The sequence below is a fragment of the Myotis nattereri genome (assembly GCF_964212035.1).
Source record: "Myotis nattereri genome assembly, chromosome: 1".
Classification (NCBI taxonomy): Eukaryota; Metazoa; Chordata; class Mammalia; order Chiroptera; family Vespertilionidae; genus Myotis; species Myotis nattereri.
The window spans coordinates 38,969,664-38,984,856 of NC_138075.1; the positions used below are offsets into that span (position 1 = coordinate 38,969,664).

General features: G+C 57.6%; 1 protein-coding gene across 1 annotated transcript in view; it reads right to left on the minus strand.

Annotated features, from left to right (window-relative positions):
- Positions 1-883: 883 nt before the first annotated feature.
- SAMD4A (sterile alpha motif domain containing 4A) overlaps positions 884-15,193 on the minus strand; it is a 211,276-nt gene continuing 196,966 nt past the window's right edge. The window contains exons 10-13 of the mRNA XM_081101343.1: positions 14,726-15,008; positions 13,312-13,438; positions 6,604-6,687; positions 884-1,249 (exon numbers count right to left, since the gene is read on the minus strand). Coding sequence (XP_080957469.1) covers positions 1,221-1,249; positions 6,604-6,687; positions 13,312-13,438; positions 14,726-15,008 — 523 coding nt within the window. The 3' untranslated portion in view covers positions 884-1,220. The remainder of the gene's footprint in view (positions 1,250-6,603; positions 6,688-13,311; positions 13,439-14,725; positions 15,009-15,193) is intronic.

A 15,193-nucleotide genomic window follows, 5' to 3' on the forward strand; every position in this document is an offset into this window, starting at 1 on the left:
CGTACACCTGCCTCCGCTCCCTCTGCCACTTGCGGACTGACTGTTCCGACGGCTGCTGGCCGGGGCCTCCTCCTCCCTCTCAGCAGAGAACCAGCTCAGAGGGGGCGGCCCCAGGCGCAGGGTCCCGGGAGGACCACGTCATAGGCGTTTTGAGCTCATTATCTGGGTAGTAAGGCCTCTTGCAAGGAAACCAATGTCCATCCTTGCCTTTTCTCTCCAGGGGCACTCATCCCACCTGTGTGTGCAGCCAGCGACGGGCTGAGAGCCTGTGGTCCGGCGGGGGGCGGTCTCGGAGCAAGTCCAGCAGAGAAAGGGCCTCAGGGCCTTTCAAAACCCCTGGGTGGCCTGCAAACCCCTCCTGGAGGGCCCCCCCGCACCCCCAAGCGAGCGCGGGGCCCAGGTCAGCACACCTCATCCTTCAAACCCACCTGCACGCTCCCCGCCCACCGAGACCATGCCGCCTCCCGGGAGCAGAGCCATCGGAACAGACAGCCCTGCTGCTGGTATAAAAATAGAGGGGAATGAATCCATACAACAGACCCTTCACAAAAACCACAGCATGAAGAGAAGTTCCATCCAAGGCTTTCCACGGCATGTACCCTTTAGAGCTGTTATGTAAACAATACACAAATCAAAGTTTCTCTGAAATTTCGCTGGAGGGAAGCTCTCCCTTCTTGCCCCCGTTGCCCGGTGGCCCTCTCCGGTGGCTCGATCCCAAGCGGGGGCTTCAGGGAAGTCCAATGGGGGACAGAAGAGCGAGCGCCGTCTTGCTTTGGTCACACGCAGCCGTGACTTCCTCCCAGGGCCAGGCGGTGAGGCCGGCCCCCAGAGCGGCTCTCAGGGCTGGGCTCCGGCCTCCCTCCTGGGTCTCTCTTCTCTCTTTCAAGGCAGGACTCTCTTCCCCCTCCCTTTCCATCCAGGAAGCCACTTGCATTCCCTCCGCCTCCCCCCACCCCCCAGTCCCACGTTCCCCTAGAGGCCCCCACCCCCGCCCTCCCCCACCAAGCCACCCCAGGACACAAACAAATGACAGAATAACCAATCCCAGGTCTACTGATACGTTTACAAGGATGACCTACGCTCTCACAAAATCAAAGTGGGAGAGGGACCAGGGGAGGGCTGCGAAGGATCCCGGAGGATTCCGTGCAGCCCGACGATGGCTGACACTGGACCCGCAGCAGTCGATTTCACGGCCAGCGCGGTCTCCCCCATCTTCAGCTTTAGATTGTGGAGGTCCGGTCCACCCCGTCTGGAGAGAGAGCACACAGCGGGCACCGTGAGCAAAGCAGTTTCCATCAGCCACCTGGTCCCACACCACGCAGGTCGGGCCTCCCAGTCTCTGAGGACAGATCAGGGCTACAGTCACTCACTCAGTCACTCAGTCCTTCCACACCCACCCCCTCACCAGCTGGGAAGGAGCTATTTGGCTGGTAACCATACTGAGCTGGCAGCCAAGACGTAGAGACCCAACCCTTGCCGTCCCGGTGCTCACATCCTAGTCCCAACTCATCCAGGTAAGCCCACGGTGGTGTGTGAGTGGCAAGCGCTGCAATGCAGTGTGCACCAGGCACGGCAGAAACACGGGGAAGCAGCGTTAAGTCACCCTTAGAAACCAGGCACCGCTTCCCAGAGATACAACATGACTTTCGTGGATGCTGCTGCAGGAGGAGAGAGGAGCAGCCGGAGAGGATGAGCTGGGGAGGGCACACAGCTCACCTACAGGCATGATGACGGCCATCAAACGGTGAGCTGCGGGCAGGCTGGGGGCTTAGGGTGAAGGACGGGGCCGGAGGAGCGGCCAGAGAGGAGCCACAGTCGGGCACGGCCTGCGATGCACCTGCAGGTGGACCTCACTCACATCCCTCTCGCTGGGAGCCTCTCCCTCCCATCCTGAGGCTCTGCTGAAAATGACTGGGAATGAGGTGGCGTGACTCTGAGCCCTGGTCACAGCTGAGCAGACCTGGGGGACGCATCGGGCCCAAGAACCAGACCAGGGGCAGACACCACGGTTAGGAGGGGTGGGCACCGGGCACGGCAGAGCCTGTGGAAGACGGACAGTGTCGAGGCCGCCAGGATGTGCCGTGTCTGGTTGTGGTCTATAAAGTGGGGGGGGGCATGTGCACCAGAGTTGAGAAGCCGTGAGTGGACAGACGGCAGAGGGCCCAGGGCTGCCTGACCCCTTCCTGGCTTCCCGCTTACACATAGATTGTAGGAGAGTGCCTGGAACCAGACTGCTAGGGTCTGGTACTATGAACGGGAACTTGGACGTGGCGGGTTAGGGAATATAAGCAGGGGAGCTGCCTGGTCTGATTTTAGAATGGTTTTCCTGGCAAGGCTGGTGGCAGGACCACCAGTGAAGAGGCGCCTACAATGGTCCATGCTGGAGCCAACGAGGGCTCATCAGTGAGCAAACAGAGGGGCAAGGGCTAGTCGTCATCACAGGGGGTACCAATGGCTGTGCTCAGTGACCACGACTCGAAGGCCACGGGGGTGGCGGGGGAAGGGGTGCAGGGTGCCTGCCTGGTTTTGCTTATATGCAAACACCAGCAGACGTGTCCCAGTCTCAGCCTAGATATTGCAAACCTGGCCTACCAGATGGAGCCTCCAGATGCCCTGGGCAGGACTCAGGTGTGAGGGGAGGGCAGGATGCTTCAGGGACAGCTGGAGGACCTACGTGGTGGGGAGGCGTCCTGAGGCCACTGAGGGGTCTCTTGGGCCTCGCACGGCGGTGCCTGGCCGGTGTCTCACCAGCAGGGACTTGGAGGAGAAAGATTTCTTAATTGAAATTTTGATTGTGATCACTGTCGGCTCACACACGGGTATAAGAAATAGTACCAGGTTTCCCCAATGGTATTATTTTGCAAAGCTTTAGTACATTATCACCACCAAGATATTAATACAGTTTGCCCATCTTATGTAGATTTCCCCAGTTTTACTTGGACGTGTGTGTGTGTGTGTGTGTGTGTGTGTGTGTGTGTATAAATTCTATCCAAAATTTGCAGTGTTTTTAAATGAGGGAAGCAGATACCCCCTAAGGTCATCTGTAGTATCAGATCGCCAATCCTAGAGGCTCTCAGATGTGAATTTACCACCCATAACCTCTCCCCACCTTCTGTGGGTGTCTACTTGCACCTCCCGTGATGGCTCTGCAGTGGGAACTGGTGATGGGAGAACAGGAGGGTGTGTGTGCACATGCACATGTGTGCGTGGGGTGGGGGTGCATTGGTCACTCCCTCATCTGCAGTGCACACTCCTGCCAGGGCTCCCTGGCCCACTCATTACTGCCAACCCTTCATAGTTGCGGGAGTGGGAGCGGGAAACCTGGAAATCTCAACTACCCAACCCCCAGTCACATTTTCAGGAATTCCAGCCATAAACCTCATCTACCCAAAGGTGACGGTTTTCATCTGCAGGGAAAGGACCAACAGGCAAGTCCAGACTCACCATTCACCGCTGTGCAAACTGTGCCTTGCACAACTCCAGGGGGTGCTATTCACATGCCACCATCATAGCGTTTACAGTAGGGATGACATATTTCGAATAAAAGGCAGAACGGCAGGTTGAGAAAGTGGAGCCATTTCCTAACTTGTGCAAATCTTCCTGCCGGCTAGGCGTGGGGCTGTAAGACCCAGGACGGAGCCAGGAGAGAAGGTGGTGGGAAGGGCAGGGGTCATGGGGGAAGCGCGAACCCCAGCACATGGGAGGGACTGCGCACTCCTCTCTATGGTACACCTCACTCAGACTCCATTCTGCTGGGAGGAACCTCGATTTTGTACTGGTTGCCCATAGAAACCCTCCGCCGTCAGAAAATAACAACCAGGCTGGGCACTGAGACTTCCTGAAACCTGGGCCACCAGGCAGGGGCAAGCCCCGAACAGCCAGAGTAATTAAGCCTTACTGGAGACTCACAAACGACAGAACCCACCCACCCAGGGTTTCCTCAGGGGGCTGTGCTGGAGGGAACAGAGGAGAGGAAAAGGGAGCTCCAAAGAGAAAAGCTGGGGGAGGGGGGGGGCACCAGGAGGGCAGCACTGGGGGAGGAGACAGAGAGCAGAGACATCGGCACAGAAGGATGGGCTCCCAGGGCCCGGGCCGTGGACCAGCCGCACAGAAGGGCCATCCGGGGACGCGGTGCCCCAGGAGCCTGACCATCTCGCCTTTCCGGAGGTGCGAGCAGGGGAACCTCCTAGTCTGCTTTCCTCTCCCTGGTTATTCGTCTTCCTGTAAAATGACTTAATCCATCGCCATTCTGTCCCCAGCAAGGTCCCCATCCCTGGCACCTGGAAGGGGTGGGCGGGCAGAGAGGCGCTGCCCTAGCAGGGGGGCACTCGGCCCCTGTGCCCAGCTGGGCCACCCGGAACGTAATCTGCATTCCCTGCTCGGGGAAGCTGCTTATGAGGCTTCCCACCAGAGGATTACCGAGAAGAAACACAGCAATAAAAAAGCTTAGGAGATTAATCAGATGGAAACATTAGCAAAAACACATCCGTTCAGAAAGGTTTTCTGTAAAAAAACAACAACAGAAGAATGGGCTGAAAAATGAAGCCTTTGGAATAAAAGCCTCCCTTTAATAAAGAGCATTCGGCATTCTTGTTACTAATGATGATAATGTCAGTCCTTAGCAGTTGGGTAAGAGCTTCCAATATGCCAATTATCTGATAAATATCCAGCCCTGGGGGAAAAGGCCAGTCTCCCTGCTGGCTCAGAGGCAGGGAGATCTCCCGCCGCCCCCCCTCCCCGCCCCCCAGCACCCCAGCCACCAGCAGGTGGGAGGGTGCCCAGGCCGCCCGCAGTGGCCTGATGACTCAGGTCTATGGGGGTTCCCTTTATGAGAAAAATTGAGATATGACTCACATGCCATGAATTTCATCCTGTTAAAGTGTACAGTTCAGCGGTTTTAAGTATATTCACAGAACTGTGCAACCATCACCACCATCTAATTCCAGAATATTTTCGTCGTCCCCAAGAACAACTCTGGCACCCACTCCCCCCTCCCTGCAGCCTCTGACCACCACAGTCTGTCCTTTCTGTCCCTATAGATGCGCCTGCTCTGGACATGTCATCAGTTCACGAGTGGAATCCTGTTCCGTGTGGCTCCTTTCACTTAGCGCATGTCTGCCGCCCCCGCCGCCCTCCCCCCGCCAGGTCGCAGCCTGTGTCAGTACTTCATTCTCTTTAAGGCTGAACCATATGGTTATACTACGTTTTGTTCATCCATCTCCACCTGCTGATGGACTTGAGGTGGTTTCTCTTTACTCGTTAGGGGCTACTGGTGTGGGCTGACCCCCTCTCCTCCGTGAGCTGGAGAAGTGTGTGTGTGTGTGTGTGTGGGGGGGGGGGCTCATCCCTGAGGTACCAGGGATGGACCAAGGAGGCTGCACAGCTTCCAGGATCCGAATGGCCAAGGGAGAGAGCAGTGTGTGCACATGGAGCTCCTGGAACCCGGGGAGACGCAGGAGGAGCTGTGCCCCAGAGGCCTCGGGTCCCCTCCCTCCGGCACTGACCGGACACTTCCTCCGGCTGCGGACAGCCGCGCACACACCCTCCGCTCTGCTCCGTGCAGAGCAGTTTAATCTGCCTCATTTGGTTTCAGGGTAAGGCTGGGTGTGCAGAGACTAAAATTCAAAAATCCCTGGGCAGAAGGACAATGCTCTCCGGAGTAGCTGGTGGAGCTTCCCCCCCACTCCCTGCCAGCCCTGCCCACCACCCTCCCCCCCTCCGCCAGACACACAAATGTTGGCCCAGGTGTGCTGCTGGCCCGCCTCTGGGGGCAGGGGTGTGAGTGCACCCAGACCGAGGCCAAAGGGAAGGGTCACAGGAGGCCTCCCTGGATCTCCATGACTCAGAGCCGCCCCGGACGCTGGCAGGAAGGAGCGGACGGCTCTCCTTTGCCTGCCAAACGTCCGGGGCTGGCGGCGAGTCCCGGCTGGAGAAAGGCACCCGGTTAGTACCAGGAGGGCACGGAGTCCTCCCGGGGCTGCGGTGACAATGCAGGGTTTCAAACAGATGAAGGGAGGACCCGCTGCTTCTGGGAGCTCTTCGCGGCCACAGCCCTGCCCACCACAGGCACATCCGACTAGATGGCCCCATCTCACTGCGAAGGACACCTCCGCCTGCCGGGGCGCCAGGCACTGTGGAGCCATTTGGATATAAAAGCAAGCAGGGATTTCTGTCTCAAAACTCCTGGTTTTAGAGCAAGCTGGGATATGCTTGGACCAGGCTGGGGAATCTAGTGCCGAGGAGGAAAGAATGCCGTGCTGTGGGCATGTTCCCACTTGAAGCCACGTGCTCCCTGCGCTGGGCTGGGCTGGCCCGTGGTGGGACTCCCGTGCGCACTGCGGGGCGAGCCTCTGGGAAAGGGGACCGGGCTCGGCTCCAGGTCCTCCTGACTCACCTCCCAAAAAAAGGAGGACGAGTGGGCACGTGGGCCAGTGGGTGTGGGGTGGCTTGATGACAGTCCAGTAGCCCCTGAGGCCCCTCTCTCTCTGGTCCCCTGCCTTCCCCTTCTTGTGCTCTTCCCATCCCCCCAGATGACTGCCAGAGTGTAGAGAGCAGGTGGCCAGTGGCTCTTCCGGGCATGAGAAACACCAGGAGGACACTCACCTCCCAGGGCGTGCTCGGTCATACTGAGGCACAAGGACTCCAGCCTGTTGTTGATGTCAGGTTCAGTCACGGGAAGCTGGAATTCTGCAGGGGGCAAAGGGTTATGTTGGTGACGGGGGTTCTAAGAACAAAGAGAAAGCGTGCACAGTGCCCCTGGCTCCACCTGCCAGGGTGAGGGTCTGCTGGGCCTCCCTGGGAGGACCTGGGGGGACTGTCGGGCCAGCACGGAGGCCAGGTTACACTCGGGTTCAACCAACCCCCAAGGTCACACTCCCTGAGTCCACTGTGAGTCCGGCTGGAAGAAGAGTGGGGACTAAGAATAGCTGCTCAGAGGCATCGTCTGTCAGTCCCTTGCTCAGAACCAGCTAGCGCCTTCCCATCAGAGGCAACCCAACCCCTGCCATGGCCTGCAGGCCCCACACAGTCTGGCTCCTCGTTAGCTCCTGCCCTGGTACACTCTCTCCTCCTCCAGTCTACCCCAGGTCCTCCTCGGCCCCAGGGCCTTTGCACTGCTGTTCCCTCTGCCCAGAATGTTGGGTCTGGATGTCTCCACGGCTCTCCCTCTCCCTGCCATGTGGTCTCTTGCTCTACTGTCTCCCCAGAAAGGACCTTCTGTTCATTGTATGTGAATAGGCCTTTTCAGCCCCATCCCTTTCTGTTGCTTTCCTTCACTGGATCGATGGCACAGCACCTGACATATGCATTTATCTGCTGCCTCCCCAGTTGAAAGTTCGCTTCATTGGAACAGGCCGTGGCTCTGTTCCCCGTGCCTGCCCCAGGCCCTGCAGGCGCGTGTCTGCTTCCTTCTGAGCAGCAGGAAATGGGAACCACAGCGTGGAAAGCACCTCTTCTGCTCCTGAGCCTGCGCCGGGCGCCAGGTTCCCAGGTGGGGCTCCGTGAAGCTGAGTGACCCGCCAAGGTTGGCCAGCGGACACACAGCTGGACCAGGAACCCACATGGGACTGAACTCAGAGCCCGTGCTCTCCCTGCCAACACAGCCTTGGGCTGAGATGTCTGCTCTGCAGACCCTCCCTGTCTCCCCAGGCTCCAGACCCTGGGGCCTTCCTCCTCGGTCCCACTGGGGGCCCCTGCGGTCAGCCTCTCCCCGGCCCCTTATCCTGTGGAGCTCCTGAACGTCCTTGACTAGCTTGGAAGTGCCTTGCGGACAGCAACGATGCTTTCATAGTCCTCGGAATCTCCCATAATACCCCGGCATGGCTTTCTGTACACCTCGTCCATGCCCACTGAGGGATCAGAAATGGAGCAAGACACAGCAACTCTGACAGCTAAGACCTGAAGTCCTAGAGTGGGGAGGCAGGAGAAACATCAGCCAGGGGGTGTGTTCTGTGCCTGGGGAGTCTCAGCACTGCCCCTGCCTCCACACGTGACCCTGGGAAGCTGTTCTCTTTTTGGGGCCTTAGCTCTTCTCCCCGTAAAGATCCCGCCTGTGTCCCAAACTTAAGGCCATGTCCTTGCTCCTTCACATCTCCACCAGGGGGCGCTCAGGGCCTGGGCCGAGGATTACAAATGCGCTGGTGGTTTGGTGGGATGGGAAGTTGAAACCAATGGCTAAACCAAAGTACGCATGTGTTTTCCTTGGTTGGCTGTACATTTAAATGCCCTTTGCAATCCGGGCTCCCCATGACCAGCTCATTCAGAGGCAGATGTCATGTCCGTGACGTACACTTCTCAAAGAGAAGGTTGGCAGAACGGACCGACGCAGAAGGCACTGGGGAGCAGAAAGCGTTCTGCACACAAGTGCCAGCACCAGCGGAACTTCTGTGCCAGATCAGGAGGCCAATGGAGCTTCCAGGGCGACTGAGAGGGAAAACGCAGGGTCTCCCTGCCCCCTTCGCTGGCTGCTCTCAACGTGGGGCCCGGGCACTTAGACAATCCAGGGGGAGAGTATGTTCGTGTTTCCATCCATTCATGTGAAAATCATATGCATGCAAAAATTAGCAGCCTTCAGGGTGTGAAAGCTCTAAAAGAGAAACACAGTTTTATATATAGCCAGTTAGCAAATATGAAGAAAAAAAAACACCCTCAGCAATTATAGCCATCCATATGCTCATTGTAAAATTTAGTTTACTCTCTAGCACTTCCCTTTAAACAAACACTGTGGAGAGATTTGGATAAATAAAGATGCTCGACATTTGGAGAGAAGTGTCTCAGCTGCAGGATTTCTTGCCAACACGCAGCAAAATGACATTTTCCAAGCCTGGGATTGCGTGTTCCAAAAGGGGGCTGAGAAGTGCAGGGCTCTACGCTCCAGAATCTCCAAACCTCCGTGGCTGCTCTTTTAGGCGGAGAGTGGGCGTGCTTGCTCTTCCTCCTCCAGCTCCTCCCGCCGGCGCGCCGGGGAGTCATGACCCCCTCCGTTCTCAGAATGGCTCTGAAAAGCTCCAAGTCTTGGGAGAAACACATATGTTCATATTCCCGAGTTTCCTAATAGTGTGACTTCTTAATTGGGTATTTGATAAAAACAGATCTGCCGCCTCTCTTTGTACATACAAGACAGGTGGGCACCAGCCTCCTGCCTCAGCCACGTGTGGGTGGGTGGGTGGGTGGAGCTCTCAGAACCTTAGAGGAGCATCCGGGCAGCTCCTGCTCCACAGGCCCACAGTAACCACCAGCCAACTCTTGCCATGGCTCCTGCTGTCCCTACGGACTCATCGCAGTGATCCTGGGCCCCTGGCTGTAATGGACCAGGCAGATGCGGTTTCTAGTCTCCTAGAAGGCAAAAAGGAAGGACTCTGCACCTGAGTCCTCTGCTGTCTCTTCGGCTCAGATGCCACTCCGTGCACTGGAAATTCTTCCCTCACCATCAGACCATTCCAGGAGTCAGTGCGGCTCCCAGCTCTCAGGTGCCCAGGGCCTAGGCTGACTTGGGACTTTTCACTTGGGTGGCCCAGGTGGCTTTCCCACGGCAACCACAGGGCAGTCCTGCTGAGTTTCACGCCTGTGGCACCCAGGGTGCAATTGCGCATCTCTCTCAAGGCATCGAGGCTGAGGCAGGAGGCCGATGGCTTCAGGACTTCAGAGTGAGAGACAGGTCGGCATGTTAGGAAGGAAACCTTTAGGATCCCACTTTGCCAGTGGCATCTGAGGCGCCTCTGCTGAAAGGCTTTGAAAGTTTGGTGAAGTGAGAAACAGGGCCAAGGGCTGGAGAGAACTCAGGAAAGACAGGCTGGTGAGGAAGGGACAGAGGACGGGAAGTGGGACCTGGATCACTGTGATGGAGGTGGGGGGGGGGGGGCAGGTAAGGAAGAGAGGAATACAAAGCCGGAACCAAGAAGAAAAGGGGAGGATGGTGACACAAGGCAAAGAGAGCAGTGTGGGCAGGAAACGGGGTCAGCGTGGCAGGCAGACTGGTGAGCACCGAGAGTCTTGGTCGGGGAGGGGGGAACATGAGTAATGAATGAGTCGCACGCCGAGTCTGTGATGGTGGCTGAGGCTTTTCTCCGGTGGCTTCACTCTTAAACCTGCGGAGGAAGTGTTGTGGAAATCCTCTGGGACCCACAGTTTCATCAAAAACCGATGAGTGGAATATGGTGCAAGACAATAATATTGTCCCATCTTGCTGCAAGTTGGTCTCTTTGCATGTGACTCTTAGACGCAGGGGGGCACGGGCCCAGCTGGGTTCTTGGCTGTGACAGAATGGACTCAACCCACCAACCTCCCTGAGCAGGGTCGTTGGCCTACTTACTAGAAGGCAGAGGGCAAATGTTTATTATTTAAGGGGGTCTCTGTTCTGGCCTCTGCCTCTGCATGGCAGCCCCTGCCTTCCCCTCATGCACCCAGGGCTCTTATGCCCTCTCCCTTCCCCCATTCTCTCGAAGGCAGCTCTCTGAAAGGAACTGGGAAACTCACTCACACGAAGGGGGAAATGAATGGTGACGGCTCCCAGACGTGCAGCAGTCTAATGGTGGGAGAAGTGCAAGCGTGAGCTGGTGCAGAGGGGAGGATGATGGGAACGGGTATGTTCCCAGGAAATGCCGCCACGGAAGGCACTCCGTATCCATCTCACATCTGGTGGCCCAGCACCAGGGGTGGTGTGCACATGGTTTTGTGCAAGGGAAGAGCGAGATCTCCGTGGGACTGCCAGCCGACCCTCTGCCGTGCTTGTCCTTGGAGGCCTGCTGCTGCCGCCCTCTGCCCTTTCTCTCTCCGGCCCTCCAGGTGTCGGGAGCCTCAGCTTCCCACTGTTGCTCCAGGGCTGGACCCCAAGGGTGGCCGAGCCGCGTCAACAGGAATCGAGCTGCTTCCAAGATAGGGCACCGTTCTGCAAGCCGTTTCCAGACGAGTTTTGCAGTTGGGCAAACACCCTGCCTCTGCGAGGACTCTGAGCCCTCTCACTGGGCGCCATGCGTGTTCTGAGCTCAAGTCCCTCTGGGGTGAGTCCATGAGACCCTGTCCCCTCGCTTCGTGTTTCCTACTCATCCTGAGGCAGCGAGAGGCAACCATCCCCCGTAGCTCTCCTGGCTCGTCCTGGGAAGCGTCTAGAAATTGCGTGTGTGGGAATAAGGTGAAAACCACCCTGACGTGGCTGCCAAGAGAGGGGAGCCTCTTGCACATCTGAGCGAGGCAACTGACTAGTTGATGCTCAACTTGGTGCTGGTTCTAGCCCCCAGCCTTTTCTATATTCTTTGGAGCTATGTAAAGTCTTCCATGATTTTAATGAATCATTTTAAGTTAACAGAATAAATCAAAGTTCCTTTAGAATGCATTGCAGTCTCCAAGATTTGCCCAGAGGGTTTAAAATGGCACCCAGGGTGCAATTGCGCATCTCTCTCAAGGCATCGAGGCTGAGGCAGGAGGCCGATGGCTTCAGGACTTCAGAGTGAGAGACAGGTCGGCATGTTAGGAGGGAAACCTTTAGGATCCCACTTTGCCAGTGGCATCTGAAGCCATCGCCGGCCAGGAAGAAACCACCATGTTGCCTGTGACGCGGCTCTCTGCGCATTTAATTTTGGGTTGGTCACATGTCTCTGTTCCCTTTTGTGTTCACGATTACAGCCGCCTTCTGCCTTCCTGACTCCTGCGGCCCTGAGAGGATACTGACTGTATGTAGTCCCCCCTGCCCGCCACCACCCCTAGACACCCGCCTAGCGAACCAGGACGCGCAGCGGAGGGGAAAGCCCCACCTGCACAGGAGGCCCAGCGCCTGGCCCACCTCCGAGGCCCTGTCTCTGGAGGGTGAGTCCTTGTCTGGGCCTGGCCGTGGGATGTTTGCTTAAGGTCACAGACCTGGTGCCCAGGATGCCTTCAAGTCCTGCCCAGGTTCTCTGTCACTGGGAGTGGATTACCCACAATTCTGCATGGTAGCAGAGGCTGGGACTGGACAACCCAGGGGTAACATGCACAACCCCTGAATTTTACCCAGTATTTCTGCCTGGGAAGAAAAATAGCTACAAGTATCAAAACGGAGAAAAGGAGCTTTAAAACAAAAGTGCACAAATATGGAGCATTCTAGAAGCCAAGAAGCAACTGTACACAGGCATCCGAACCTTGTGGACGCCCCTTCCTTTCCTGGCACACCTCGCCCTATGGCAGCTCCACTCCTCCTCCTCCTCCCCCTCCTCGTCCTCAGTGGCCTCCCCACCCACAACCTGCCTCCCCGTCACAGTCCACGCACACTCTTGCCTGACCCCCTGCTCAAAACCTTCCATAGGTACCCCTCTGAGAGCAGCTGGGCTCCGAGCTCCTTGGCCCACCACCGGGCACCATCTTCCCAGCTCCCTTGGTCAACCCTCTGCTACTTCAGCCCAGCAATGGCTTCTGGGACGCACCATGGCCCTCGGTACCACTGAAGCTTGCTCCCCTTCGGCCTGCGGTGCCGTCTTCCTCTTTCCATCTCCTCACCCTCTGTCCCCTGAAACTCAGCCCCAACTCCATGACGCTTCCTTGCCCACCCAAGGCCACAGCGACCTTGCCCCTCCTAACCTCCTGGAGGACTTATGCCCAGAGCGAGAGCATCTACTGCCCAGGCTGGGCATTTCCTGCAGGTGCACGTTGGGTTTGACCGCCTGCGGGGGGCATCTAGGTAGGTGCAGTGGTGACTGTTGGTGTGGCTTTGCATTCTCTGTGGAGTCTAAGGTCCCTGTCTGCATAGAGAAAGGGTGCGCGTATTTGCTGGTTGTACATAATTCTGGCTGCCTGTTTCAGGGGCAAGGTGAAAGGTGAAATGGACCTGAGTTGCACTAAGATGCTCTTTGACCAAGTGCAGGAAAGATGGCCGGTCCAGCAGCCATGTCTGCAAGGCACTCCCAAACCGGGGGGGGGGGGGGGGGGGGGGAGGGGGGAGGTCCCTGAGCATCAGCGCTGCCAAGCCTTCTCTTTACCTGTCTTACTCTCTACACCGCCCGCCCCCATGGCACATGGAACCCCTCCCATCCCCCCGCCCCACCAAGCCCTCCAGTGGTATCTCTGCTTTAATCAACCTAGAAGTATGACGAGTATCAAAAATATCCCCGTCAGATTGCAACGACTATGGGGCTCCTCGCGCTGGCTTCCAGCCAACCAGCCGCTATTCATGCTGGCAAGGCACAGTTTAAAAAAAGAAAGGCTTCTATAAGCTCGCAAGAATGCGTGGTGACAGTCGGGGCTAAGCACTTTCCAGCTGGGTTCACCGGGGCATCTATTTTGGCGTCCTGGCCTCGCCGGTGTGTCAGGGGAGAGCAGAGCGAGAGAGCAGGCTCCGGGCCCTACCTGGCTGCTGGAACATCAGCATGTTCTGGGGAGAAGTGTGCACGGGCAGCGAGCGGGTCCTCTGCACGGAGCTGTGGGTGCGGCTCGGCATGCTGTTGCTGCCCCCGGGGTTGGCAAACCAGAGGTTCTAGTGAGAAACACAAAAGGGGGGCCGTGAGTCCAGATACCCTGGGTGGGGGCCTGGGGGTGGGCAGCAGGGTCTCTCCCCCCCTCCTCCCCCCCCCCCAGAGCTCAGGAGACAATACTCTAACTTCTGGCATGGGGCTTGCAGGCCAGCGCTGCCCATCTGCTTATTTATAGTGAGGGATTTTAGGTTCCATTCCTTTTAGCTACATGCCCACTGCTCCCACCTCCTGAGCCCCAGGCCCCTCTCTAAACCTCAGTTCAATCTGGACACCTCTCTCCCTCTCCCCCTCCCTATTATCCCTTTTGTTGCTTTTGCTTTTCCTGTCATTTTTCTTGGAAATGGGGGGGGGGGGGGAGAGGGCGTTTATAGATATTTGCCATGAAGAGCACCATTTCAGGTGCCAACTAATCTCATTTGATTTTTTCGAGATTCTTACAAGTTACTACAAAGTGGGGGGTGGGGGTGGGGGGCGAGGGGGAGAAGCCCTGATCAGCAATGAGCTGGCACAGCTGGGCTTGTGTTTGTTACTATGTGGTGACTTCCTCTTGGACTGACCTGGGGGCTGCCCACAATGACCAGAACACAGGGCTTTTTCATACCCCATGCTGCTCCCCGGGAAGCCAATCCCGACTGTTGTGCCTGGAGCCGTTTTCCTGTTTTTAGACCAATCTGTCACCCCTGCATTTCTCAAGACAACCCAGAACCTCGGGCCCACTTGTGTCCCTGCAGTCTCAGCCCCAACCTACACGGCCCCACAAAGCTGGAGGTACATGGATGGGGGGCACTGGGCAGGGTGTGGGACGGGGGCAGAGGGGCGTGGGGCTGCGGGACAGGGGTCAGCTCTAGGTCATACATCTAGGTCACACAGCTTTGTCTGGCCGAGAGGGTCCCCCCCCCCCCTCTGGAGGCCTCTCCAGCTCCTTCCTGTGGCTTCTCCCCCACAGCTGGACCACAACGAAGGAGCTACTTGCCACGAACAAAAAAGCTAAGCAAGTTCCTTAGAGGCAGAGGTTCCTCTGGAACCCCGTTTGGGAAGTGGTGAGGTCTGCTGGGGCAAGTCAAGGGTTGGGGCAAACAATAAACAGGTATTACATGTCTTTCTAAAGGCACCCTTGCTCGGGGCCCCCAAGGTTGAAGTGGTCCCAGGGGCCTCCTCAGCCACCCTCTGTGAGGCCAGGCGCAGCCTCAGCCCTGGTCTATCTCCCGAGGAACAACGCAAGCGACGTCGGTAACGCAGAGGACAGGGACACTGTCTCTCAGCTTAGCCCCCTCGGCCTCTCCCCTCACCTTGGGGTCATCTGGGCAAACATCCTGCAGGCTCGGGCGCTGAGCTTGGCTGCCCACCCTCCTCTCCGGTGCAGAACAAACCTGTCTTCCTTGTTTCATGATGGTGGGGTTGGCTGTGGTGTTGCGCTGGGTGGAGCTGACGAACCCGCTGGTGCCCAAGAGGCCCAGGCGGGCAGAAGGGACGTTCCGAGAAGGGATCTGGTACTGGCGTGGGTTCCGTCTGCCCATGCCGCCGCCCACAGAGCCGGCCGTCGGGAGGGAGTTGGACTGCCCAAAGCCGCGACTGTGGGAGCGAACAGAGAAGAACCAGGGAGCATGAGTCCCCTGCAGCCATCTCACCCCCCAGGCTGCCTGTGGGACGCCTCCTAAGGGGGGCGGTCTGCTCGCATTTTGACAGTCCTAGGCCTATGGGGTCCTGGGGGGTCTGAGCCAGGAAAGAGCTATGATTAAAACGACAGCTGACGGCTG